Genomic DNA, 23,916 nt, shown 5'->3' on the forward strand with positions numbered 1-23,916 from the left:
TCGCCCTCATGCCTCGTCGGCCTCGACAAAGATGTCGCGGTACTTGAGCAAGATGGTCTCGACGGCCTTGCACTGGAGGCCCATGTCGGGGAGGAACACGGCACCACCGGCGCCGGTACTGGCCATCTGCGCCTCGTGGGGCGAGCGCAGCAGCGTGGGCCCAAACACGATCGCGAGGTTGTGCGCCGACATTTGATTGTCAGCCTCGTGGGCTCGAACGCGGTCGAGGTGCGTCATGAGGAAGCGCAGCGTGGCATAGTTGGCGTCGGGCAGGTTGTTGACTTGCTCGTGCAGGCGGACCTGGCGCAGAAAGTCGTTGCTGATCTTGGCTGCCTCGATAAAGGCTGGGTATAATGGGTACGTGAACAGCGGCTCGGGCAGCTCACGGAACCACTGCTTGAGGCAGCCCGCTACGATGTTGATATCCTGGATGGCCTCGTTCGCCATCACATCCACGGTCGACCAGTCGTAGTCGAAGCGGTTCTTGAGCTTTTGGACGCGCGACGAGGTGCCGGACAAGCGATAGATGCCCGTGTTTCGGATGCCGACGCGCTCAATGGCATCGGCACAGATTTCGAGGATCGGCGGCACTTGGACGCCGTCGCGTACCATTTGCGTCTCGAGGTCGACGCCGAACACGGGGCGCGCCGCGGGCGTCGCGCCGTCGACGTCGCTGGGCGCCTGCTTCAAGGTCGTCTGGTGCCGATACTGCGCGAGTGTCGCCTCGTCGTAGGGATTGGCGCGGTGCGGTGTCGGCCTGTGCTCCTTGTTGTTGAATACGAGCTCGTAGTTCTGCATAAAGTCTTTGAAATCGCTCTTGTTGTTGATAGAGGCGACCGCGTCTCGCAGTCCCGGGGGCGCTGACTTGTCGCCGAGCGGATTCACGCACAAGCCGTCGCTGAGCGCGATGTTTTCGTACAAGAACGCGTAGCGCATGAGCTGGAACTGCAGGCCTGTTTCGAGTTCGTCGAGCGACTCTTTGTAGGCGCGCAGAATCTGGGGGAGCTGCTGCTGGAAGTACTCTTGGCGCTTGGCCTGCGCCGTCTGCGCCTCGGACCGCAGCGTGTCGTGCGCATGGCCTTGTTTCGCGCGGCACTCGTCCTCGGTGCGGGCGATTTGCTGGGGATTCTTGGACTTGAACAGGCTGCTGCCCTTGGAGAAGGGCATGCCGATCGAGCGCTTGTCGTTCGCGCGCGGATCGCCGTGCTTGAGGAGCAGAACGCGATCGAGGTCGTCGATGGCGCTGTCGAGACGCACGCGCGCCCGATCCGCGGTGCTTTCGGCCTCGAGCAGGTTCTTTTCGAGACGGAAGCCCAAGTCGCGTGACTGCTTCCGGTGCTGTTCGGCGTCATGCACGAGGCCCGCGATGTCGTCGCTGATGTTGGTGAGCTTGCTGGCGAAGCGGAAGTGGTTCTCGCTGAGGATGTCCTGGTTCTTGATCATGTGGATCCAGCTTGTGCCGTACGTGCCCGCACGCACGTCGTTGCCCGTGTAGTCTGACATGGCCGCGCGCGCGATCTTCTTCAGGCTCTGCGCATACTCCTCCTCGAGCGCAGCCCGCCTCTTCAGCATCTGACTCGCGCCCCGCGCCGACTCGATGCTCTGCTTCATGCGCTCGTCCATCAGGTGCAAGCTGCAGTCCATCGAGTTGAGCGCACGCATCGTAGCCTCGTCGACGACCTGCGATGCTTCCGCACCCAGCGCGGGCGCGTTCGCCGCCGGCCTGGCCGCGTCGTCCATCGTGGCGGGCCCCCGACCGCGGCGGCCTGGGGCCGAGGCACGTCCGTTCCGAGCCACGTGGCTACACGTGCTATTTACGTCCACGAGGCGGCGTCCGTGGCCCACTGGCGCTGCAGCAGCGGCGCACACGGATCCCAGCGGTTGCCGAGGTTCGCGATCCAGCTAAAGAGGCGGCGCTCGATCCATGTCTCCCACACGTAGCGCCACGGCTGCATGACGTACCAGGTGAGCATGTGGTTGTACAAGTAGTAGCTCGGGTAGTCGTACGCGACTTTGACGGCGGGATTCACAAAGATGCGGGGTCGGTGCGGGCTCGCGAGGCGGTGCATGTCGACGCTCGTGAGGATGGACTCGGACGCGTTGCAGGGGGCGCATGTGCGGAACTGCAGTGGGAGCTTGGCCGGGTAGTCGAGGCCGTCTGCGCGCTCGATCGGCGGCGGCGGCAAGTCGGCCACGGCCGGCTCGCGGCGGAGGACGGGCGGCGTGGCGTTGGTGAACCAGCGCGCGTCAAACACCGTGACGCCGTTCCAGCACGCGTTGACGGGGATCGGCTGCTGGGCGTCGACGGCGCGCCGCTCGTCCTTGCGTCGGAAGTACGGCCACAGCGGACGCACCGTCTCGCCGTACTGATCCCGCAGCACCCACGTGTCGTAGAAGCCGAGCCAGAAGTAGTCGAGCGCGCACGCCTGGTCGTACGTGCCGTCGAGCGTGTGCACGAGGTGGTGCAGCATGTGCGGCGTAAACAGCACGTCATTGATCCATACGACCTTCGATATGGGCATGCGGACGTCGTCGTACAGCGGCCGCATCGCCATATTCCGGAGCGTCGAGAGCCGCTGAATGCGCTCGAACGAGCGGATCGACGCAGGCAGCGGCGCCGAGACGATCGTGTGGCGCACGCCAGCGCGCTCCAACGTGCGGCGCAGCGCCTCGAGCATCGCCGGCGTCCTGTCCTGCGAGTCGTTCTCCAGCACCGACACGTAGACACGCTCCACGCCCACGTCGCGGGCGAACGACACCAGCGAGTCCGTGTACTGCGGCAAAATGCGCTCGGCGTTGTACAGAATCGACGCAATAAAGTACGTGTCATTCGACGCACGCCACGCCGGCGGCACGGGCAGATGCGCCGGCGCCCAGCCACGCAGCGCGCTGAGCGCCACCCAGGCTGTGACCACAACGAGCACCGTGCGGCGGACGAGCGAGGTCGTAGCCCATGCGCGACGATACAGCAGGTGGCACAACAGCATCGGGCACGTGAAGCACACCACCACGGCGTACGCGTACAGCGTACTCGGCATGGAAAAGTACCAGCTCAGGCCGAGGAAAAGCACCACCGAGACGACCCCAATCCGCCCGCGCGCATCGCGTAGCCACGCTGGCCGCCACCATGGCGCACGCCCACGCGGCGCAGGGGACGGCACGCCCCACTCGCCGTGATCGAGCATGTCCAGCTCGACGCCATCCGCGGGCGACGCCATACAGCCAACAGCAGGGAGGCGGCTATGAACGAGGCGAGGCAAGTGGAGGCCGCGCGGCCAGGTGCGTCTCGAATCGTGTGTGTGTCGCAGCGACGGCCTGCAGCGCGTCGAGGACGGGGAGGAACGGTGGCTGCCAGCGCACGCCGCGTGCTACGAGGACGACGAGGCACAGCAGGAGCGTGTGGCGTGCGATGTGCGCATACGCGTGCCAGTGCTCCCAGAGCCCGGGGGGAAGAGGCAGGTGCTCGGCGTACAGGATGGCGCCGACGTCGACGGCCAAGAGCGCGAGGAGCGCGAGCCACGCACGCGTGCGCCAGTGCGCGCGCGTGCGTGTGGCGACGAGGCCAGGGTACGCGTGCTGCGCGACGTTCTCGACGAGGCGCGGCAGCGTGCCATGGGGCGTGATCGTGGCGATCGAGAGCGCGAGCGCCTGCGCGACATACATGCGCCACACATGATAGAGGCGGTAGGCCTGGTAGTCCTGCGTGTCGTGGCAGTGCGTGCACGCGACGATCGGTGCGGCGCCCAGCACCAGGTAGACTTTCTGTACACGTCAGCAGCCGTATACGTACGCGGCCTTCGACGCTCGAGAGACGCGCGAGAAGCGCCTCGAGCACGGCGCTCGGAGCGAGCCACGAGAGCTGCGCTGGCAGGGCGTCTCGCAGCACGCGCGTCGGCACCGACGTCGGCATGTGCAGGAGGAGAAACACATCGCTGGGGAAGCCCCACCCTGCCTGTCGAAGTGGGGCGGGCAGCCACCACGCGGGAATGCACTGCACTACATGGTACAGCGCAGCGAGCAGCAGGAGGGGATACACGACCCCCTCCTCCCACGCCGACGAGCGGGGCCGAGCCACAGGCCAGGCGCTGTTCGGCATGGTGTGGAGGTGAGAAGACGGCCGCCTCAGGGGGGTATCCTACCAACTACGGAGAGCGAGCGGGCTCGGCGGGCTGGTCGTGGAAGGGGGTGAGCGGGAAGCTCTGCGTCGGCTCGTCGATCACGAACGACGCAGCAGCGTCGCGGTCGGGGTAGATGCGCTCATAGTCCGCGGACGACGCGGGAGCCTGCGCGTTGGCATTGAGCAGGTAGACGCCCAGGAACGTGACGAGAAAGCCGCCGAGCAGGGACACGGCGGCGGCGTTCGTCGTGTCAAAGCCCTGGAACAGCAGCACCGACGCCAGGATGGTGGATGTGGTGAACATGACATAGTAGATCGGATTGACGACGTTCGTCGAGAACTGATCGAGCGCGCGGTTGAAGTAGTTCATCTGGACGAGAATGCACAGCACGACCATGAGGCCGAAGCAGTACGTCGACACGTGCGTGAGCTGGTTGTGCCCGTCAAAGGTGAGGCGCAGCGCCACGCCCAGCGCCTTGACGCTCATGACCGAGATCGAGCCGACGAGCGAGCAGATCGAGAGGTACACGAGCGGCGTCCGGTGGCCGTAGCGCGGCACGACACGCCACACCATGTAGAGCGAGAAGCACGCCGTGCACAGGCAGTAGATCAGAAAGGGCGCGCGCATCGCGTACTGCAGGAGCTCGTCCACCGTCTGAATATCCCGGTCCTCCGGCGCATTCACGACAATCACCACCGTGCCCACGAGACACAGCGCACAGCCCAGGATGCCCAGCCGCCCGAGACGCTCGTGCAGCAGGAACGACGCCAGCACAGCGCCCACCAGCACACTCAGCGCACCCAGCGGCGTCACGAGAATCGGCGGCGCAAACATGTACGCCACGAAATTCGCCACCTCGCCCACGACCATCGTCAGCATGCCGGCCCACCACACCGGATTGCCCAGATAGCTCAGGCGCTCCGACGCCAGCCCCTCGCTATGCGCCGCCGCACTCATCAGCCCCTTCTTCGTGATAATAAAGCTCGTGCCAATCGCCACACTCGAGCTGATCGCGAGCATCAACCCAATCCATTTGTCCTGCATCCGCCACGTCATGCTCGCTGGTGGCAAGAAGATCACACACCTCCACCACCACCGCCGCCTGTCCCATGGGGTCGTGGCACGACATGGCCGAGTCCGCCGTGCTCGAGCGGTACGCCCGCGGCGATGCTAGTCAGGATCTCGTCGATGCATGGCCGTCTCTGCGCCCGCACCTTTGCCAGCGCCTCCGTGACAATGTGCGCGCGTTCCCCGTCCACACCGAGCCGCACCTACACAAGGCAGCGCCCCTCGCCGACCTGCTGCGCGACGATCCCACCCTGATCGAGCGGCCGTCCGCCGCCATCGAGCTCCTCATGACCGAGCACGACATCACTCCCGACGACACCCGCGGCTTCGTCCCCGCACGCGCGCCGCCGCCCTCGGCCGCCTGGCCCACTTGGGACGCCGCTCTCGACGGCAGCCACGTCGACCGCGTCTGCGAGCATGTGTGTGCGATGCTCGATGACTTTGACGCGCCGCCTTGCACGATGCAGCGCGTCGCCGAACTGCTCCTCGAGCCCACGAAGCAGTACCACACGCGCTCCAAGTACCTCGGCGCCCTGCGCCGCGTCCTCGGCGTCACCGGCACACTGCGCCAGGCGCCGACGTCGCCGCCCCGGCCGGCGCAGCCGGGCGAAGCGCACGACGCCACCGTGCCCTGCGGCCGCGTCGACGAGCTCGACTCGAGCACCGCGCACGGCACCGTCGCCCGCACCGCGCAGCCCCTCAGCGCCGCCACTTTGGTCGACACGCCCCAGCGCCAGCGTTCATGATACCCTATCTTCTATCGTGTGCTCGACGTCAACGTCCGAGTGCTTGTCGGACGCGTCGCTGCTGTGGCTGCTGTCCTTGCCAAAGCCGACGCGGTGCAAGACGTGCGAAATCAAGTGCGGCTCCGCCGCATGCATGCGCATGTCAAAGTCCTTGTCCGGCCCGTCCTCGAGACGGTGTCCGTCCAGCGGATTGCTTACCTTGCCCATGAACGCGCCGGTCCGATCGGCATCGGTCACACAGTCCTGGATGTCGATCTGCTGCCGATCGAGCATCGTGAACGGCTGGTTCGTCGCACGCGCATACAGCCAGCCGAGACAGATCCGCGTCGCACACGACCCCAGCGTGAAGCCCATACTGCCCAGCGGCGCCGCGAGAAACGCCCCAATGACGCTGTAGTCGTCAGGGTCGCCATACAGGCCATTCGGGAGCCCAATCAGGCTGCCGCCCTCGATCGCATCGCCGTGGTAGTAAATTGTGCCAAACACAAACACGGTCAAAAAGCCGCCGCATCCGCCCACGACGAGATCGAAGCCATTCAGCACAGCCAGGCGGCGCGACAGACCCAAAAACACGGACGGAATCACGGCCAAGCCCGCCAGGTCGGCCACGAGAAACACCTGCAGAATGTCAATGTCAATCACGGCAAGCGCGACACACGGCACATTGAGCGCAATGAGAAAGAGGCGGCACCACCAAATGTTGACGCGGCTCAGCAGCAAGTCGCTCTCAATCACACTGATCATAGCCGACTGAAACGTATCGTACGCACTCGACGACAGCACACCCGTCAACACCAGGACCAGGCCATGCACCCACTTGGGCATGTACAGCAACGCACGAAACAGAGCATTCGAGCCGTCGTCGTACGCATCCGCATCGCTCGTGTTGATCGGCGGCTGCGCGTGCGACCAGTACGCCAGCGGGCCCGCCATGCCGACCAGGAACACAATCGCAAACAGCGGCAGCGTCGCCAAAGCCACACTCAGGTACAGGCCGCCGTTCGTGCGCGACGCAAAGGCCCGCTGCCAAAAGCCCTGGTTGAACATCTGTGAAAAGACGATCGAGATCGTGAGAATGTACCACAGCTCGCCACCCAGACGGTGCGCGCCCAGCATGCCACTCTCGTGCATCAAGTCCTTGTCGATCGACAGCTTCTTGCTGAACATGACCGAGCCAATGATGATAAAGACAATGACGACAATCGCATTAAAATTGTCCGTCCACAGCGACGCCTTGAATCCGCCGTACGTCGTGTAAATCGTCGTCGTCAGCGCAATCACCAGCGGCGGCACCACCTTGTTCATGTCAGGCTGGATGGTCCGCACAATGACACTGTACGTATTCAGCTCCACAATCATGAAGCAAAACATAAAGCCCAGAAACACGAGCGCACTGAAAATGCCGATCGGCCACCCGAATCGGCGCCGCACAAACTCGGCCAGCGTGAAGCCGTCCGGACAGTACCGCCGAATCAGCGGGCCAAAGAACGCAAAGGCCCACAGCGGCGCGATGGTCGAGAACGCATACGCACCCAGGCCAAAGAGGCCTGCCCCGGGCACCAGCGTCATTTGAGGGTACGCCTGCAAGAGCGACGACGACATAGCTGTTGGTTAGTACCGCACGCAACAACACAAGCGAATGACAGTGACATAGATTCCCTTCGCGAGCATGATCTCGTTCAGGTACATGCGGCGCGCGTAGACCGACCACGCGCGCCGCAACAACGGTATAATCTCAGCCATTGTCTGTAGCCATGCTTTCCAAGAAATACACAGCTGCGTCGGCCATCGGCCGCAAGACACAGGCACCCGTATCCACGTCACACGCCCAACACCCCTCGGTGCTGTGTACGCTCAGTGTGCGAGAATCCTTCCAGGGACGGCTATGCCGTTGTCATCCTACCGTTCCATGAGACACGAACCCGAAGCAATCCAATTCAGCGCCAGCGGCAGAGCTAACGTCAGCACGTCCCCACCGCCTACGTACCTGGCTGGGTGCGCACACCACTGATAAACTCGCGCTTACTGCGCGTGTTGACGCCGGCCCACAGACCCACGAGCATAAATCCACACAAGGTCGAGTACACGAGGGCATCGCCCTGCGCCTTGGTCAGTCGCCCGTTCGGCGCCGGAAACGTCGATGGGTCCATTAGGGAGAAAAAAAAAAAAACACGGCGGCGGCTCAACACACCGGTCGCCGCAAGTGACTCGGCTCATGTATCACGTGACAAAGCGATGGCGCGTCCCCAGTCTTGGCGCCGGCGCCGCCGGCGCCGACGACGACGACGACGATGCCGGCGGCCGGTGTCCCAGCGACGTTCCGGTCGAGTACCGCGCCTCTGTACAGGCGGTACGCGAGTGGTCTGGGCACGAGTGCGACGGTCGTGCCGTCGCTCGAGGAGCTGCATCATCTCGTCCATCACCTGCAGACGCTCCGCCAGGATTGGGCGTCGCGCGCTCAGACGCTCGCCGACGAGCGGCGCGCCATGGGCAGCTCGAGCGTGCACGTCAAGCAAGAAGACGACACACGTGCCGAAGAGAGTGACTCGGATGCCGACTGGGCGCCCAATGACCGCGTGCAGCGCACCTACAGCCGGGCGCATCGCAAGCGCGAAGAGGCGTCGGGGTCGGAGAGTGACGTGCCCCTGCATGCCGTGCAGCCGAAGCCCAAGACGCTAGGTGTGAAGCTGCGTGTGATGGACGATGCGCACAAGGCGCGGCCGGAAGCGGTGCCGGAGAAGGCGCCTCTCGTCCCCAGCGCCGGCGTCATTGATTTGCGGGGCGACACGTTTCACGACGCCACGACCTTCAGCTGGGACGCGCCATCAGATCCCCAAAGCAGCTTTCTGCCCAAGCGCGAGCCTACGCGCGAGATTCGGCCGTACCCCACGCATCCGTACGATGTGCACGAGGACTTTGCGAATACCGACTGGCACGACCGAGAGGCGATGTACACGGTCCCAGGCCACGTACCGCCGAGCAGCGCCGCTCGCCCGCGGCCGGCGAAGGAGGCGGCGCAGGTACCCGCTACGACCTTCTTCCACTACGTCGATGCGTACTTTAAGCCCGTGACGGAGGACGACTTGGCCTGGCTCTCCAGCCAGGCCGATGATCCGTCGCCGTACGTCTTCCCCGAGCTCGGCGTCCACTACCGCAAGATATGGGAGAAGGAAGACGCCGAGCTGCAGAGCGTCTTGCAGGCCATGGAGGGCCACGCGCCGACGCAGCCGCCATGGCGACCTGCACCGCCATCCGCGCCGGAAGACAGCCCGTTCGTGCCGTCGAACACGACGCTGGATGCGCTCTCGGACGCCCAGATGTACGACCCCAGCACGCGTGGTGGACCGCTCATGGAGCGACTCGCCGCCTCGCTGATGACCGGCGACGCGCCAGAGCCCAACGCCGAGGCGCCCACGGACGCGCCCGACGCCCTCGACCCCCACGTCTCGCTGGTCGATATGGAGACCCACGTGCGGCACGCGTGTGAATCCATCGGGCTCCTCGAGACGGGCGCGCCGATCCACTGGGACGAGCACGGCGATAGTCTGATTGCATCCACCCTGCGACTCGCGCAAGCACGGCTCCGGCAGCAAAGTCGCGCGAACGAGCTGCGCAAGGCGCGGCTCTTCCACATCGCCCAGGACCGCATGGCGTACCAGGACTACCAGGCCTGTCTGCAGGCCGTGGATCGCGAAATTGAGGCCAACTGGGCCAAGCGGCAACGGCAGATCAAGGCCAGTGTCGGCAAGAAGCGCAAGACGGACGCAGAGGCAGGGCCCAACAAGCCGCAGCTGTCCGAGTCGCTGCCAGACGCTCTGCAGCGCCGCAAGAAGCTCAAGGCCGCGTTGGAGCCGCTGTTCGCCCACATCCCACATGCGTGTGCGCCGCCCACCGAAAGTATATACCAAGGCATAGACACGTAATTACGCACAGCGTACCAACAGAGCCTGACCCCCGCACACAACGTGCGTAGCTCGCTCGGAGAAAGGCACGCGCCGCGGCTCATGCACGCGGTGATCTGCCAGAACGCCCAGACCGAGGCGTCCATCGGGCGAGTCTAGGCCCCACGTCCATACATGCCCCGCGTCCGTCACAGCCGCTGCGTACTGCAGACTCGCACTCAGCGACACGGCGCGCGAAGGCAGCGGGAGGCGCGTGAGACGCGCATACGGCGCCTGCGCATGCCCCGTCGCGCCGTAGCCCGCCGTGTACACGCTGCCATCGGCAGTGAGAACGAGGAGAAAGCTGCCGCCCACCTGCACGTCGCACACAGCCTCGTCGATAGGCAAGAGCGTCGGCGTATCCAGCCGGTCGACCGCGTCACGACGCAGGTGCTGGCCATACTCCGTGTTGCCCCAGAGAAAGACGCGCCCACGCGACGTCAGTGCCACCGACGTATCGCCCTGCGCAGCCAGGCGCGTCACGCCTTCGCCGTCCGCCAGCGGTATGGCGACGCGCTCGAGCGTGGCCAGGTACGGCGCGCGCGACGGCACGCCTAGCTGCCTGTCCGTATGCAGACCACAGGCCCATACCTGCGCACCTGCGAGCACGAGCATGTGATCCAGACCGGCACACACGCTGCGCACAGCCGGCAGAGCGAGGCGCTGGAACGACAGCGAGCCTCGCTCTTGGTCGAGGCCCATTTGGCCTCGGACATTCGTGCCGCTCACATACAGCGCATCGGACGTCGCCAGACACGTAAAGCCAAGGCCCGCCGCCGCACTCACAATGCGGTCCGGGAGCGCGATGCGCGCCGTGCCCCATACGCTCGTGCGTCCCTGACCCAGTTGCCCCCACGTGTTGTGACCCGCCAAGTACGCCGTCTGTGCCTCTGCCACCACCGCATGCGAGACGGACGCAGCCGCCAGTGTGCCTCGCGCAGGCACATCGACTAAGCGCCCCTGCGTGACGAGCGCACCCCACCGTCCAGCTAGGCGCCAGCGCCGCGACGCTGCCATGTCGCGTCGATCGACGCGTGGCGGAGCGCCGCACGGCGTGCCACGCTTAGTCAGCTAGGAAGAGGGCCGTGGCACAATAGGCTCTTTCCTTGTTCCCACCACCATGGCCCTGTACGAAGGTATCAAGTCTCTGCTGCCGCCGAGCGTTGTGCGCTACACGGCACCGATGCATTTTTGGCAGCCGGGCGTGACGCCGCTCTCGACGGTCATGTCGGTGGTGGCCATGTCGGTGGGGTACATCACGATCGTGCTGGGTGGTCAAGCTGTGATGCGGCACCTGCCGGCGGTGCCGGCGCGCGTGCTCAAGATCCCCTTCTTCCTGCACAACGTCCTTCTGTGTCTCGGAAGCCTGCTGCTCTTGTGCCTGTACCTCGAACTCGAGATTCCGATTATTTTCAAGTATGGCATGCACAACTCGATCTGTGAGTACCGATTGTACTTTGATGCGGAAATGTTCCACATCATCAACTACTACTTCAAGTACTGGGAGTTTGCCGACACGCTCTTTCTCGTGCTCAAGAAGAAGAAGCTGCTCTTCTTGCACGTGTATCACCACATGGCTACCGCCGCCTTGTGCTACTCCCAGATCGTGAACCAGACCACCCTGTCGTGGGTCATCATCTGCCTGAATCTCGCCGTGCACGTCATCATGTACGGCTACTATGCGCTCGCCAGCATTGGCGTCCGGTGCCCATGGAAGCAGCTCGTCACAACGGGTCAGATTGTACAGTTCGTCATCGACGTCGTCGTGTGCATCTACGGTATCTACCACCACTACATTCACTTGTATGCACCATGGATGCCGTACGTGCGCTACTGCCACGGCGAACCCGCGGCGGCCTTCTCGGGTCTCGGCATCCTCGTGAGCTACCTGGTCCTGTTTATCTTCTTCTACCGCGACACGTACAAAAAGGCCCCCAAGGCGGACAAAAAGACCCAGTAGCGGTGCCGCAGTCCGTCCGGCCAATGACCGGCGCCTCGCGGCGAAGCCTCAACGCTGTCACGTGCTACATGACCAAGTGGTCTGGCGCTACCCATGATGGACCTATCGACGCCCTGTCTACATAGCATACCTAGATGGTGAGCAATACCAACGTACTTCCTGGTCCATTCGCGCGCCGTGTTTTCGTACGCAGCCCTGTCAGTCTTGTACAGGTGTGCAATGTCCGGCACAAGAGGGTCGTCGGGGTTGGGGTCTAGAGGCGTCAGCCACACGCGGCACACATACCCGTCAGCATAGAGCAGATGGACAGAAGGACTACCGTCAGCGCACATGCTTACGTACCCTTCGAGATCGTCAGGGCCGGGCTCCACTGGTCCCTGAGAATGTCCAAGCAGATGCTGCCATTCGCGTTGATATTCGGGTGGTAGATCTTCGTCGTGAAAGACACCTTGGGCGGCTTGAAGGGGTAGTCCGTCGGGAATGTAATGGTCAGGAAGAACACACCACCACTGTACGGCGAGTCACTCTACGTCGTAAGTAGGCATCGACATACCGGACCCATGATCGTAGCTTGCCACTGCGCTGGTCAGCTGCCTCCCACTCGATCCACACATACCTGGAACATGTTGTCGCCCGTCGGACCGGCGCTGCACGAAGACGGCGGGTCGCGACCGAGGTCGGCCAATTCCTGCATAGGTAAGCGACAAGCGCCACCATACACACCTTGCTAATACGTTTCATCGCCATCTTGGAATCGAATCAACAATGCCGTGGCGGGGAACAAGAGAGAAGAAACGGACCCGCTCCACCCCACCGCCACGTACGCCTGTCACCTGGCTGGGGCCTCCGTGTCTCGGCCGAGATAGACATCCGCGCTTTTTGATCGGGCGACGACGCGCTGCGTCGCATGGCGATCAAATGCCGCCGCCCTCGCCGCCCGAGGCTGTGGCAGAGCGAAAAGACCAGGCGCGACCATCGGGGTGGTCGCGCGAGGCCCCGCCAGCGAGATTTCGTCCGTGGGGTGCGCCAAGATCGCATGAGTGGCCGCGTGACCATGAGCGGCCACGCTCGAAAAAGCATCGTGGCTATCGCTCGTCGCGTGGCGACCATGCCTATTATGACTACGATCAAGCAGGCTTGAACCAGATGCAGGCATCGCGCTCGTATATGCAAGAACAGGATGCCAATGTCACAGAGGATCTATATGGTGAGCCGGAAGTGGACGTGAAGCGCACGACGGCCAAGGAGCCCGAGGGACACATGGACGAGCGTCCCAATGAGAGTCGGCTCGGTGCCACGGAGAAAGAGGCGCCCCTCGCGTACGACTCTGCAGAGACACACGATGCCCAAGATAGCACACCCGTCCCCAAACCTGCCGAGCAGCCGATCGACTCTGAGGCGCGCGAGTCCCTCGAGGCGTTGCCGCCACCTACCACAGACGGCCCACGCGTCGAGTCAGAGCCAGCGCCGCCTGAGACTTCAGAAGAAAATGCGAACGTGCCAGCGCCATCGAAGGAGGCTCCAGAAGAACGCCCCCCTGCATCTCAGCCGGAGCCTGCCCCGCAAACTGATGTGCCGAAAGAGCAGGCGCCAGAGCTGCCTGCCGAGTCTCCTCCCACCCATCCTGAAGATCCAGCTGCTTTCTCCCCGACAGAGGATGACGAAACAGAGCGTATGCAGCGCGTCGTGCATGCACTGACCCAGCAGTTGGTGCTGCGGTACCCATGGTCGGATGCGCACACGCACACGATTCTGGAAGAAAATCATCGAGTCACTGCGTCGCTACGTGTGCCTGCGATGCTAGGTCTTCAGAAACCAGCTCAGGTGCAGCGGCCTGTGGAGAAAAGCGCTGTCGACGAATACCTCTACCGCCAGATCCGCGAGCAAAAAGAGACGCAGCGCATCAAACTTGTGCAGCTGCGGAACGAGTACCGTGCCAAGCACCAGGCATGGAGCCAATACTGTGCATCGCTGGATCGCGAGCGTGAGCGCCGTGCTTCGGCGACGTCCACGACGCCGCAGGATGAGACGCCAGGGAAGGCGTGGATGCCGACGACGCGCTCTTTCCGACGCGGTGGGCTTGGCTCGAGCGGATTCGGAGATGCCGTGCGCTCTGAGGCCGAGTTCCAGGAGATCTTGGCATCGCTCGAGAATGCCGAGATGCAGGACCCCGTCGCGCGAGCCGCTCGTACATCGGCGACCGTGCCGGATATGTGCCTGGACCCACAGCCCCAGCTCGACGTCGACAATGGCTATGTGGCTGACTCGACACGTTTTTACTTTGGCGGCTTCGACCCTGACGTGTGGAGCGAAGAGGAGCGAAACATCTTTGCGCGGCGCTACGTGTTGTACCCGAAGCAGTTTGGACGCATCGCCGAAAAGCTACCGCACAAAACGCCGAATCAGTGTGTTGCTTTCTACTACCTGCACAAGCACTTGGCTGGCTACAAGGCGCTACTAAATGCGCGTCATCGTGAGCGCCGCAAAAAGACCAAGTCGAAGCCGAAAAAGTCCAAGGGAAGTGCGCTCATCACCGATATTGCTGCCACGGAAGCCGAGCAGAAGGAGGGAGAGGCAGACGAGGAGCGCTCTGGTAAGCGCCCCTCGGACGAGCCGCCGCCGCGTGCCAAAAAGTCACGCACCAAGCAGCGCGAGTCGTCGCCACCAGCTGAAACCGAGCTGGAGCGCGATTTGGCCGCAGCCGAGGCACTCGAGGCACTCGCGACGCTCGCGACGCCTGCGCCAGAGCCGAAGAAGCGGCGCTCTGTCGGCACGGACGAGCCCAAGAGCCGCTCGCGTGGACCGCACTGGTCCATGTCGGAGCGTGCCGAGTTTCTGCGTCTACTCGCCATCTACGGCAAGGATTGGAATGCCCTGGCCGCCGCCTTCCCGGCCAAGACACCCGCACAGACGCGCAACTTTTTCGCACGCCACGCCAGCGAAAGCACCTACTTTCAAGAGGCTGCTGCCCTCGCTCAGCGCCATGCTACAGAGTCCTGGGAAGAGAAATCGCGTGCGGCTTTGGCGTTCGTTCAGGCGTGGTACGATGCCCTGCCCGAGGGCGCGTCGAAGGCCTCTATCACATCGTGGCCGAGCCCATCCATGCCGCCACCGCCAGCGCCTCGGGAGCTCGTACCGAAGGACGAGCCTGCTCCTACGCCGCCGCCGCAGCAGCAGCAGCAGCCTGCGCATGCCGAGGCAGCTGACGACGACGAAACGGACGATGAGGGACAGAGCTCTACGCGGATCCCCATGAGGATGCCAGATACCCACGTGGCTCGGATGTCGTACACACCGCCGCCACCGCCACCGACGCCACCGACGCCACGAACGAGTGTCGTGCCCGTCCCGTCAGCGCCACCGTCTATGTCCTATGCTGCATACGGCCCGCCGCGCCCAGTGCATCATCCCATGCACGCCTCTCCAGCATTGAATATGTACTATCGCGATGCTGCCTCATCGCCGACCCCGGGCGCCGTGCCTCGGGCCATGCCACCACCAGGTATGTACGGCTACCCCATGCCCAAGTACCCACCAGCGCCAACCCCACCGTCGCCGTATATGCCTGCCTCTGTGCCGCGTATGCCCATGCGACCCGGTCCGAACATGGGCTACTTTCATCATACCCGGCAGGACCGATGGCCTACATAATGTGGAGATACAACGTAGATACCCTTCTTTTCGCCACTATGGATCCTGTGCTCTCGTCTCGTGTGACGTTGCCATGCGGCGCCGTCATGCCGAACCGACTGGCCAAAGCACCGCTGGAGGAAATGTTGTCGACCTTCGGAGGTGGCAAGCCTAATGCAGACGTGTTTCGTCTGTACAGGGCTTGGGCCGACGGTGGCTGGGGCATGATTATCACGGGCAACGTGGGTGTCGATCGCAAGCACATCGGCATCATGTTTGATGTGGTGATGCCCGAAGAAGGCAATGATGCGCGCAAGGCCGAGTACCTTGCCGAATTTGTCAAGTACGCACGCGCCACCAAGGGCTTTGACGTCGACGATGCGCGTGCAGATGCGGTGCCGGCGGATGGAAGTCGGCCGCTCGCCGTTGTGCAGCTCGTCCACTGTGGCCGTCAGTCGATGCGAGGCTCGTACCGCAAGCCATGGGAGCCATCTTTGGCGCCCTCGGCTGTCCCCGTGCAATTGTCCCAAGAGAAGCGGACGTGGATGGACGCGCTCACCTTCGGTACGCCACATGCCCTCACTGTGGCTGAGATCCACAGAATCGTGGAACAATTTACCCGTGCCGCCGTCTTCATGGAAAAGGCCGGTTTCGATGGAATTGAGCTGCATGGCGCGCATGGCTACCTCTTATCGAGCTTCCTGAACCCCAAGACCAATTTGCGCGACGACGAGTACGGTGGCGATGCGGCGCGCCGCTTCCGTATCATCCGCGAGATTATCGAGTCGATTCGGCAGCGCGTGTCGCCCTCGTTTGTTGTCGGCATCAAGCTCAATTCCAGTGACTTTTGCCATGGCGGCCAGACGGAGGAGGATGCTTTGCAGAATGTCCAGTGGCTCGCCGAGATGCGCATGGTCGACTTTGTCGAAGTAAGTGGCGGCAGCTACGAGGCGCCTGTATTCGCTCAGCAAGCCTCTGAACGTACGCGTCGTCGTGAGGGCTTCTTTGCCGGTTTTGCGAAGCAGGCTCACAGCCGCCTGCCCGCTGGCTCGACAATGCGCATTATCGTGACGGGCGGCTTTGTGTCGCGAGCGGGCACGCGCGACGCCATCGAATCAGGTGTGGCGGATGCTGTCGGCATGGGTCGTGCTGCCTGTGTGAATCCACAGCTGCCTCGACTGCTCATGGACACGAGCGTGCCGGACGACGAAGCCAAGGTCGACGCTGCGTTTACGCCGCCGCCGCCACCCTCCTTCATGCCCAAGATCCCTTTGGCCGGTTTCGGCTGGGGTACCGTTTGGCATGACATGCAGCTGCATCTCACGGCTCACGGTCAGCCGACCGATCCACGCCCGAATGGCTGGGCCTTTGTCCGTCAATTGCACTGGTGGAACTGACGTCATCGATCATAGTTCTCTCCTCCACTCCATGGCAATGGCTCGCGCATGGCAGGCACCCATCGAGATGCTGGGGCAGCTGCTCGCCGAGCAGGTCAGTCCGCCAGCTGTGCTAGTACATGCGCCCAATAGTCCAAGAAGTGCTAAGCGACTCGTGCGAGACACTCTCGCGGCCTACGAGGCACAGCACCATGGCGACGTGCGTGTGTCGCATGTCTCGCCCCTCGTGGCGTGTACGCCGCGGCTCTTGTACACCCAGGTGCTGCGCCAACTATCCGAAGAGGCCGATTCGTGCGGCGATCCAAGTACGTTTCTGAGGCATGCGCGCGAATATATGCGGCCCTATACCAAGTGGGTCGTGGTCGTGAACGATGCGGAGAGGATGCGCGATATTTGGCCCGAGCACGTTTGGGAGATGTGGCCGCTCCTGGCCGAATCGATGGCGTGCCATGGCCGCGTCATGGTCGTGTACGTATCTCCGCTGGCTTGGTCTGCTTTCCGAAGTACAAGCGGTCGTACGATCTCGACAAGTCCCCTGTGCATCAGAGTGCCTCGTCTGCCCCGCGAAGACGTCTTGCAGCTGCTCATGGAGCACGTCGGCAACGACTCGAGCACATCGCGCATCGCAAGTCAAGTATTCTATGATGCCGTCAAGGATACGGTGCGTGACGAGTTTGAGCTGTGTGTATTGTATACCCGTGTGTGGCAAGCGCTGCAGGCAGCCATCGAGGAACGTGGCTCAAAGACTACGGCGACACTCGTGCCGTACATCAGTGAGCAGTGTCGCGACATATTGGTGCGCGTTGTCCCGCGACATGTAGGGCCCACTGCCTGGCTCCTTGAGAAGAATAACAAGCCGTCCACGCCGCCGCCATCAGCCCTGAATCTCACTCGCACTGGCTTCGGTGCCATGCCAGCCTTTCTCCTCATCTCTGCGTTTCTGGCGTCGTACAACCCGGCTATCACTGACGTCAAGTACTTTGTGCGCGAGCTGGAAGCATCTCGCAAGCGGCGGCGTGGCAAGGCGCAACGAGCGGCGAAAGCCGCCCTGCTAGAGCTAGAGGGCCATACGGACAAGGTGTTTGAGCTACCCCAGTTCTGGGGCCCACGCACATTCACGCTAGAGCGCGTCTTGGCTATATACCACGCTCTTCTGACCGACTTTGAGCAGGACCTGAACGAGGACGCCCTGCTTGTGCCCGCCGAGCGCGCTGCTCGGATGAGCGAGAACAAGGCCGAGATGCATCTCGGGCACATAGCCGGCGAGTTTTGGAGTCGATCCTCCACGGTGCTCGCCGAGCTCAATGAGCTCGTTCGGCAGCAGCTCATTGTGCGCATGTCGCCCGCCAACAAGCTGAGTGCCATGCAGTACCGCGTCAATGCATCATTTGCGTACGTCCGCCAAGTCGCGCACTCGGTGGGATTTCCCCTGACTGTCTGGCTATGGGACACGTATACCTAGTGGCAATGCACGCCACGTCGTGTACGGCTGCTTGGCCTCGCCACGCTTGTACATGATATGGACTCGGTCAACACGCACCTCCAAGCCATCGCCAAGCACCTCCATGACCCGCTGCTCGAGCTCGCGTCGCTTCTCGACGGTTTTCACGCGCCCTAGTGTCATGTGCGGAACATATGTACTGCGCAGGCGTACGCCTGGCATGTGTGGAAGCGCGGCTTGGGCTACGTCTGCCTGTAGGGACAGAAGCGGCTCAGCACTCGAGGCGCTCGGACGCAGATGCAGAATGGCCTCGCGGCGCTCAAATGCTGCGAGATGACGTAGTTGTAATATATGAGCAGGATGCTCGGCGCAAACTCGCTCGACACCCGCCGTCAGACGCTGAAGATGACGCACAAGCCACGCAGGTGGATCCAGGGCATCGTCCTGGCCATCGGGCGTGTAGACAGCCGGTGGCACCAGCGTGATATGCGGCGGCCAGCGCCGGTAGGCAGGATCAAACGCCTTGCGTACATGTTGCAGCATCGATAGACGACGCTGAGCCGTCGCACCCTGAGGCTCAACAAGCACCACGACCAGCGCCGTAAAGGACATGGAGGAGTGGAGGCTTTTTTCTCCGCCATGAGCCACGGCCACAACGAACGACGCGCGCGGCCGGCACGCAAGCAGATATCGTACGGCGAGCTCGAGGAGATACGGCATCATGCCGAGCATATGACAGGCGAAGGCATGATTTACAATGTATGGTACAACAAAATGTCAGGGGGCGACACGGGGCACGGCCCAGAGTCCAAGACGCGGTCTATGACCAGGTGCGATATTGCGCGCGACGCAGGGTATACCCGCGCGGACATGCGCATCCAGGCCAGTGCTGGTGGTGTGTCTGACACGACGTATGTGTGCCTGTTCTTTGCGCGCGGATGCTGCCCGAAGGGCGAAGAGTGTCTGTATCTGCACCGCTTGCCACGGCCCTACGAGGTGGCGGATCAGGGCAGAGATATTTTTGGGCGCGAAAAACACGGAAGCTATCGCGATGATATGGGTGGTGTAGGCTCTATGCTGCGTGTGAACAAGACGCTCTATGTGGGCCGTATCAACGAGGAAACGTCCCTCAGTTTCCGTCGCGCCGCGGCGAATCCAGCCGACAACTATGACGACACAGGGTCGACGCCCACGTCCAAGATCGTGCGTCGGCACTTTAGTGAATGGGGTGACATTGAGCATGTTCGTGTTATGGTGGGCCGCGGCATCGCGTTTGTAACGTACAAGTACGAGGCGAACGCCCAGTTCGCCAAGGAGGCCATGATGCACCAGACGCTCGATCACGACGAGGTCCTCAATGTGCGCTGGGCTGCAGAGGATCCACGCAGTGATGGAGAGGCACGCGATGCTGCCGAGCTCCGTGAGCTAGCCGAGAAGCGGATCGCCGAGGTGGAACGGACCAAGCGCACCTCAGACGACGCAGAAGACGAGCGGGCCAAGCGGCAGCGCATGCTGCTGTCACAGCAACAGATGGCGCAGCTCGACGAAGAGAACCGACGTGGCTGGGAAGAGATCCACGGAAAAGCCAAGACACCGATATTGAGCGCACAGGCTCTCGAGTCTCTCAAAGCGCTACGACCAACCCGACCCTCGTCGGCGTTGGAAAATCTGGCGGCCTATGACAGTGACTAGCGCAGCTCACTCGGCATCGCATCGGCTGGACCATCGTCACGTAGGCCCAATCCACCAAGCACGTTTAGAGCTGTGCGTTCACCCATCGCAAATCGCGCCTCGAACGTCGCACTGGCAATGTGCGGCAGGACCAATACCTTGTCCTCCAACTCTGGCGCCATCAGCGGATGGTCAGCGGAAATGTTTGGCTCGCCTTCCAGCACGTCGAGACCTGCACCAGCAATCTCGTTCTTGTGCAGTGCTTCCACGAGAGCCGGCGTATCTACGAGCGGACCGCGGCCAATGTTCACCAGGTAGGCCGACGGCTTCATCGCACGCAAAAACGCTGCATCCACAAGGTGGTGCGTCGACGCATTTAGCGTAGAAATGAGGCTGTGTGTAAGTAGTGTATACGTACAAAATGACATCGCACTGCTCGGCCAGTGCCTTGAGATCCGGCTCGTTCTCAACAGGCACTGGCAGCCGCTGGTGGCACTGGTGATAACACTGCAGCATATCGTCCTGCAAAAGGAAGCGGAAATAGTCGTCCTTTATGTCAAAGGCACGCGGCTTGGACGTGCGGTACACAATCTTGCCCGGCTTGAATGGTAGGAGCTTCAGGACGAGGGCCTGGGCAATGCTGCCGAAACCAATAAAGCCCACTGTCTTGTCTTCGAGCGCGGGACCACAGAAGCTCAGAGGCGACCATGGTTTTTTCAGCCACGTTCCTGTCTTTACCGTATTCATACCATCAAGGACGTGCCGCATTACATTCAGCGCGAGCAACAGACCCACGTCAGCCACCGCCGGCGAAAGTACGTCAGGCGTGTAGCCAACGCGGATGCCGCGCTGTTTCGCCGCCTCGCGGTCAATATGCTCAAATCCGACACTCATTGTCGAGACTACTTTAAGCGAGGGGCCAGCTGCCTCAAAAATCTCCTCCGATACTTTGTTCATCGGTGTGCACATGAGCGCGGAAGCACCCTGAATATGTTCCTTGATCCACTCCTGCGGAGCCGTCATGCGGCGTTCACCCTCCTGTGGCTTCCATAGACGTAGCTCAATCTTGCCTGCCTCAGCGGCCTTCTGGATGAAGGCTTCGGGCATCCAGCATGTCTGCACAACAATCGGCTTAGACATGGCTCGTTGCACAGATCATCAAGGGCACGGATCCACGGCCAAAAGGCCACGTGTCACGCCCAAAAAAAGTTCCTTGAGCTATAAACGACTAGCTTAGAACAGCTCGTCAGCGTAAGGCAGCTGCTTCACGTTGCCCAGCGCAACGGACGATGGCTTGCCCTTGAGGAGCGCCTGGGCAGCCGACGATACATCAGCGGCCTTGACACTGCTGAGGCTATCAAGCTCCGACTCAAGCGAGCTTGCCGATGAGCCCAGGAGACGAGCAGCCACAGACTCGTGGCCAGCCACACGCGAACCCTCAAATTCTTGAGCCAGGACGAACTTGGCCTTCGCCACAGCGCGCTGCACGTCTTCCGACGACACACTGTCGGCCGCAGCCTTCAGGGCCTGCGCGGCCGTCTTGGCGGCGTCAGCGACCTTAGCCGATGGAGCAGCAATGTGGATACCAAACAGACCCGTGTCCTCCAAAGCGGAGTGGAAGGCTTGCGCCTTGGCATCACGGATCTGAGACAGGGGGCTGAGGCCAGCAGACCACTTGACCGAGGTACCACCGCCCAGCAGGGCCTCCAGCACCGACAGAGGCGCCGCGTTTGCACGCGAAGCACCCTCAAAGGCCATGAAGAAGTGGTCGTTGGGCAAGGCATGGCCGTGCGCGTCAGTCAAAGCAGCACGGTAGTCACCACCGAAGTACTTGGACGGGGCAGCCTGCAAAGCCGAGCCAGCCGGCACGCGAACAAAGCTGGTCGAGGCAAGCGAGCGCAGCTTGTCCTGCGAGAGACCCGAGCTGACAATAGCAATGTTCGAGGCATTCATGGCCTGCGCGGCAAAGGCACGAACGGCCTCGACCGTGATGGGCGAAGAGGGGCTGGCGAAGAGCGAGCTGCCGACACCACGACCACGGTATGCGGCCGAGAAAAGCGCATCCACACCCAGAGCGACAGGGTCCTGAGCAGCTTGCTCAGCGTCAGCAGCGAGCGACGGCACAACTTCCTCGTTGAATTCGTGGCGGCAGTACTTGTGGTTGCCGACCACCTCGGCCAGGAGGTCAGCGAAGTGTGCCTCGTCACCCTTAAGAAACTCGGCCGTCAAGAAGAGGTGCTCACGCGAAAGCGATGCCGAAAGGACGCCACCGTTCAGCTCAGCCTCACGGACAATGCGAAGCGCCGAGCGGTCCTTGGTCGACTTGAATGCAAAGTTCTTGATGGCGTGAGCCACGCCAGCTTCACTCTCAAAGCGGGAGCCGGCGCGCACAGCCACGGTAAGCGAGGCTACAGGCGCGCTTTCGTTCTGTCAGTGTTAGAGTGGCATCCTATGTTTCCACGTACCAAAGCAGCCAGAGGGATCGATGGGGCACCTGAAGAAAGCGAGCGCGTGCCTGCAGCTGCACGGATCTGGGCAGGCGCAGTGCGCAGCACGCTAGACGAAGACCTAGGCATGTACATGGCGGAAGCAATGAGGGACGCCTGCACGCTACAAGAGAGGAAGGACAAGAGACTAGCAAATCGTTAGCCCGTGCCTCGTTGTGCGAAGAAAGCGGCCGCTGACACATAGATACGCCTGTTAGGCGGTGTCCGACACAATTCGTCGGGACCTACTTGACCACCCGTGTTGTTCCGGGGCTATGATACACGTGACTCAACGTGGAGTCGGCTACGGCAGAAGATTAAGCGTATGACAAACCCTGGACTGCTTAAAAACGCGTCCGCTTGATGCCTGGCTGCATTGTAGGACCTGTCGTCCGCTTGCGTGACTGTTCCTCCATTTTTATGCGCTCAGCAGCACCCATGTGGGCAGGAGGTGGACGCTTATTTTGTGTTGGCGTGATCGCTGACAAAGCAGCATTCTCTTTGGATGCAGCCTTGAGGGGATTAACGCGCTTGGAAAAAACAGAGGGAGCGGCTGGTGCCGACTCTGATGGTGCTGGGGTATGTGTTGTGGTAGTGGATGTAGACACCGGCTTAGATAGTGAAAGAGACAACTTCACGGGCCCACCATTATTGCTTTGAGGTAGACCGCTGGTCGCATTATTACTGGGCAGAGGCGTAGGCGCCGGTGCCTGGGGTGCGGCACACTGCTCCTGAGCGCGTCGGATCTGCTCGTCAAGCTCGCGACGCGAGCGCTGTTCATCGTCCATCTTGGCCCGATCCATTTTCTTGATCGCATCTTGTCGTGCACGTGCAGAGGACGAATTATCAACCCACGAAATGAACCAGCCAAGCTCGCTGCCCTCGACCTTGGCAATGCCGGCACGTCCGAGGAACTTGACAAATTCAGATAGTGATACCCACCGCGTGGCATTCATGTGCACATGGTGCCGGTCCTGGATGTATTCTTGGTACACTTGATTCGCCAATACACGACGCGTGCCAAACCTGATATTAGCAAGTGGAGCACGTACCTTTGTCGAAGCAATGCAACAAACTCGTGCTGAAACTGCGAGCTATAGTCATGCACCACTTTGCCTGCTCGCTGACCACCCTCGCCCATAGCGGCTGTAAGCTGCCGCATATGTGCTTCCGACTCAATGTGGCACTTGTATCCATTCGCATCACGGCATGCCTTTGAGCAGATCTGGCAGTACCATCGTAGTCGCGTGAGTCCACGCGCCTTCATTGCATTGCTAATCGCCTTGCTGTACGTCAGCGCAGTGCACGTACGGTGTCCCTGCTTCGGCACGGCCCATGTCTGGTGGCGTCAAGTGGAGGTGTGCCTTCGAGAGACGTGCTAGTATATTACCATAAGAGGTTGGCTCGGCCGAAGTGCACACCGAGAGACGCTTTCATGCCACGAAGCAGCCTGAAAAG

General features: G+C 62.1%; 19 protein-coding genes across 19 annotated transcripts, besides 1 other annotated feature; 7 read left to right on the forward strand and 12 right to left on the reverse strand.

Moving 5' to 3' along the window:
* Positions 1-6: 6 nt before the first annotated feature.
* MRET_0878 (Rho GTPase-activating protein RGD1) lies at positions 7-1,740 on the reverse strand (the record flags this gene model as incomplete). Its single annotated transcript, XM_027627505.1, has 1 exon — positions 7-1,740. The coding sequence occupies one exon, from the start codon at positions 1,738-1,740 to the stop codon at positions 7-9; it is 1,734 nt and encodes a 577-aa protein (XP_027483982.1).
* Positions 1,741-1,814: 74 nt separating this feature from the next.
* Positions 1,815-3,218, reverse strand: MRET_0879 (cryptococcal mannosyltransferase 1; the record flags this gene model as incomplete). Its single annotated transcript, XM_027627506.1, has 1 exon — positions 1,815-3,218. One exon carries the CDS (start codon positions 3,216-3,218, stop codon positions 1,815-1,817), a length of 1,404 nt encoding a protein of 467 aa, XP_027483983.1.
* Positions 3,219-3,240: 22 nt separating this feature from the next.
* On the reverse strand, positions 3,241-4,096 carry MRET_0880 (uncharacterized protein; the record flags this gene model as incomplete). The annotated part of the gene is made up of 2 exons (XM_027627507.1): positions 3,241-3,762; positions 3,791-4,096. 2 exons carry the CDS (start codon positions 4,094-4,096, stop codon positions 3,241-3,243), a joined length of 828 nt encoding a protein of 275 aa, XP_027484031.1.
* A 46-nt stretch (positions 4,097-4,142) lies between these two features.
* MRET_0881 (DUF803 domain membrane protein) lies at positions 4,143-5,174 on the reverse strand (the record flags this gene model as incomplete). The annotated part of the gene is made up of 1 exon (XM_027627508.1): positions 4,143-5,174. The coding sequence occupies one exon, from the start codon at positions 5,172-5,174 to the stop codon at positions 4,143-4,145; it is 1,032 nt and encodes a 343-aa protein (XP_027484030.1).
* A 53-nt stretch (positions 5,175-5,227) lies between these two features.
* Positions 5,228-5,932, forward strand: MRET_0882 (PPR repeat containing protein; the record flags this gene model as incomplete). The annotated part of the gene is made up of 1 exon (XM_027627509.1): positions 5,228-5,932. One exon carries the CDS (start codon positions 5,228-5,230, stop codon positions 5,930-5,932), a length of 705 nt encoding a protein of 234 aa, XP_027484033.1.
* Positions 5,927-7,534, reverse strand: MRET_0883 (uncharacterized protein; the record flags this gene model as incomplete). The annotated part of the gene is made up of 1 exon (XM_027627510.1): positions 5,927-7,534. The coding sequence occupies one exon, from the start codon at positions 7,532-7,534 to the stop codon at positions 5,927-5,929; it is 1,608 nt and encodes a 535-aa protein (XP_027484032.1).
* A 37-nt stretch (positions 7,535-7,571) lies between these two features.
* Positions 7,572-7,755: a binding site.
* Positions 7,756-7,831: 76 nt separating this feature from the next.
* Positions 7,832-8,082, reverse strand: MRET_0884 (urea transporter; the record flags this gene model as incomplete). The annotated part of the gene is made up of 2 exons (XM_027627511.1): positions 7,832-7,887; positions 7,920-8,082. The coding sequence occupies 2 exons, from the start codon at positions 8,080-8,082 to the stop codon at positions 7,832-7,834; spliced, it is 219 nt and encodes a 72-aa protein (XP_027484035.1).
* Positions 8,083-8,223: 141 nt separating this feature from the next.
* On the forward strand, positions 8,224-9,855 carry MRET_0885 (transcriptional adapter 3; the record flags this gene model as incomplete). Its single annotated transcript, XM_027627512.1, has 1 exon — positions 8,224-9,855. The coding sequence occupies one exon, from the start codon at positions 8,224-8,226 to the stop codon at positions 9,853-9,855; it is 1,632 nt and encodes a 543-aa protein (XP_027484034.1).
* MRET_0886 (nucleotide exchange factor for Gsp1p) lies at positions 9,856-10,890 on the reverse strand (the record flags this gene model as incomplete). The annotated part of the gene is made up of 1 exon (XM_027627513.1): positions 9,856-10,890. The coding sequence occupies one exon, from the start codon at positions 10,888-10,890 to the stop codon at positions 9,856-9,858; it is 1,035 nt and encodes a 344-aa protein (XP_027484037.1).
* A 103-nt stretch (positions 10,891-10,993) lies between these two features.
* MRET_0887 (fatty acid elongase 3) lies at positions 10,994-11,833 on the forward strand (the record flags this gene model as incomplete). Its single annotated transcript, XM_027627514.1, has 1 exon — positions 10,994-11,833. The coding sequence occupies one exon, from the start codon at positions 10,994-10,996 to the stop codon at positions 11,831-11,833; it is 840 nt and encodes a 279-aa protein (XP_027484036.1).
* A 117-nt stretch (positions 11,834-11,950) lies between these two features.
* On the reverse strand, positions 11,951-12,580 carry MRET_0888 (ubiquitin-conjugating enzyme E2 D; the record flags this gene model as incomplete). Its single annotated transcript, XM_027627515.1, has 7 exons — positions 11,951-11,963; positions 11,990-12,086; positions 12,119-12,148; positions 12,176-12,359; positions 12,387-12,410; positions 12,450-12,521; positions 12,557-12,580. The coding sequence occupies 7 exons, from the start codon at positions 12,578-12,580 to the stop codon at positions 11,951-11,953; spliced, it is 444 nt and encodes a 147-aa protein (XP_027484039.1).
* A 171-nt stretch (positions 12,581-12,751) lies between these two features.
* Positions 12,752-15,484, forward strand: MRET_0889 (SANT domain protein; the record flags this gene model as incomplete). Its single annotated transcript, XM_027627516.1, has 1 exon — positions 12,752-15,484. The coding sequence occupies one exon, from the start codon at positions 12,752-12,754 to the stop codon at positions 15,482-15,484; it is 2,733 nt and encodes a 910-aa protein (XP_027484038.1).
* Positions 15,485-15,522: 38 nt separating this feature from the next.
* On the forward strand, positions 15,523-16,860 carry MRET_0890 (FMN binding oxidoreductase; the record flags this gene model as incomplete). The annotated part of the gene is made up of 1 exon (XM_027627517.1): positions 15,523-16,860. The coding sequence occupies one exon, from the start codon at positions 15,523-15,525 to the stop codon at positions 16,858-16,860; it is 1,338 nt and encodes a 445-aa protein (XP_027483298.1).
* Positions 16,861-16,891: 31 nt separating this feature from the next.
* MRET_0891 (origin recognition complex subunit 5) lies at positions 16,892-18,322 on the forward strand (the record flags this gene model as incomplete). Its single annotated transcript, XM_027627518.1, has 1 exon — positions 16,892-18,322. The coding sequence occupies one exon, from the start codon at positions 16,892-16,894 to the stop codon at positions 18,320-18,322; it is 1,431 nt and encodes a 476-aa protein (XP_027483299.1).
* Positions 18,302-18,913, reverse strand: MRET_0892 (uncharacterized protein; the record flags this gene model as incomplete). Its single annotated transcript, XM_027627519.1, has 1 exon — positions 18,302-18,913. One exon carries the CDS (start codon positions 18,911-18,913, stop codon positions 18,302-18,304), a length of 612 nt encoding a protein of 203 aa, XP_027483296.1.
* A 27-nt stretch (positions 18,914-18,940) lies between these two features.
* Positions 18,941-19,993, forward strand: MRET_0893 (member of the NineTeen Complex; the record flags this gene model as incomplete). The annotated part of the gene is made up of 1 exon (XM_027627520.1): positions 18,941-19,993. The coding sequence occupies one exon, from the start codon at positions 18,941-18,943 to the stop codon at positions 19,991-19,993; it is 1,053 nt and encodes a 350-aa protein (XP_027483297.1).
* Positions 19,994-20,164: 171 nt separating this feature from the next.
* MRET_0894 (glyoxylate/hydroxypyruvate reductase) lies at positions 20,165-21,112 on the reverse strand (the record flags this gene model as incomplete). The annotated part of the gene is made up of 1 exon (XM_027627521.1): positions 20,165-21,112. One exon carries the CDS (start codon positions 21,110-21,112, stop codon positions 20,165-20,167), a length of 948 nt encoding a protein of 315 aa, XP_027483302.1.
* A 93-nt stretch (positions 21,113-21,205) lies between these two features.
* Positions 21,206-22,554, reverse strand: MRET_0895 (ubiquinol-cytochrome c reductase core subunit 2; the record flags this gene model as incomplete). Its single annotated transcript, XM_027627522.1, has 2 exons — positions 21,206-22,399; positions 22,438-22,554. The coding sequence occupies 2 exons, from the start codon at positions 22,552-22,554 to the stop codon at positions 21,206-21,208; spliced, it is 1,311 nt and encodes a 436-aa protein (XP_027483303.1).
* Positions 22,555-22,802: 248 nt separating this feature from the next.
* MRET_0896 (DNA/RNA-binding protein KIN17) lies at positions 22,803-23,795 on the reverse strand (the record flags this gene model as incomplete). The annotated part of the gene is made up of 3 exons (XM_027627523.1): positions 22,803-23,484; positions 23,511-23,744; positions 23,770-23,795. 3 exons carry the CDS (start codon positions 23,793-23,795, stop codon positions 22,803-22,805), a joined length of 942 nt encoding a protein of 313 aa, XP_027483300.1.
* Between the last annotated feature and the right edge of the window lie 121 nt (positions 23,796-23,916).

The sequence above is a fragment of the Malassezia restricta genome, chromosome II, assembly GCF_003290485.1.
Source record: "Malassezia restricta chromosome II, complete sequence".
Lineage (NCBI taxonomy): Eukaryota > Fungi > Basidiomycota > Malasseziomycetes > Malasseziales > Malasseziaceae > Malassezia > Malassezia restricta.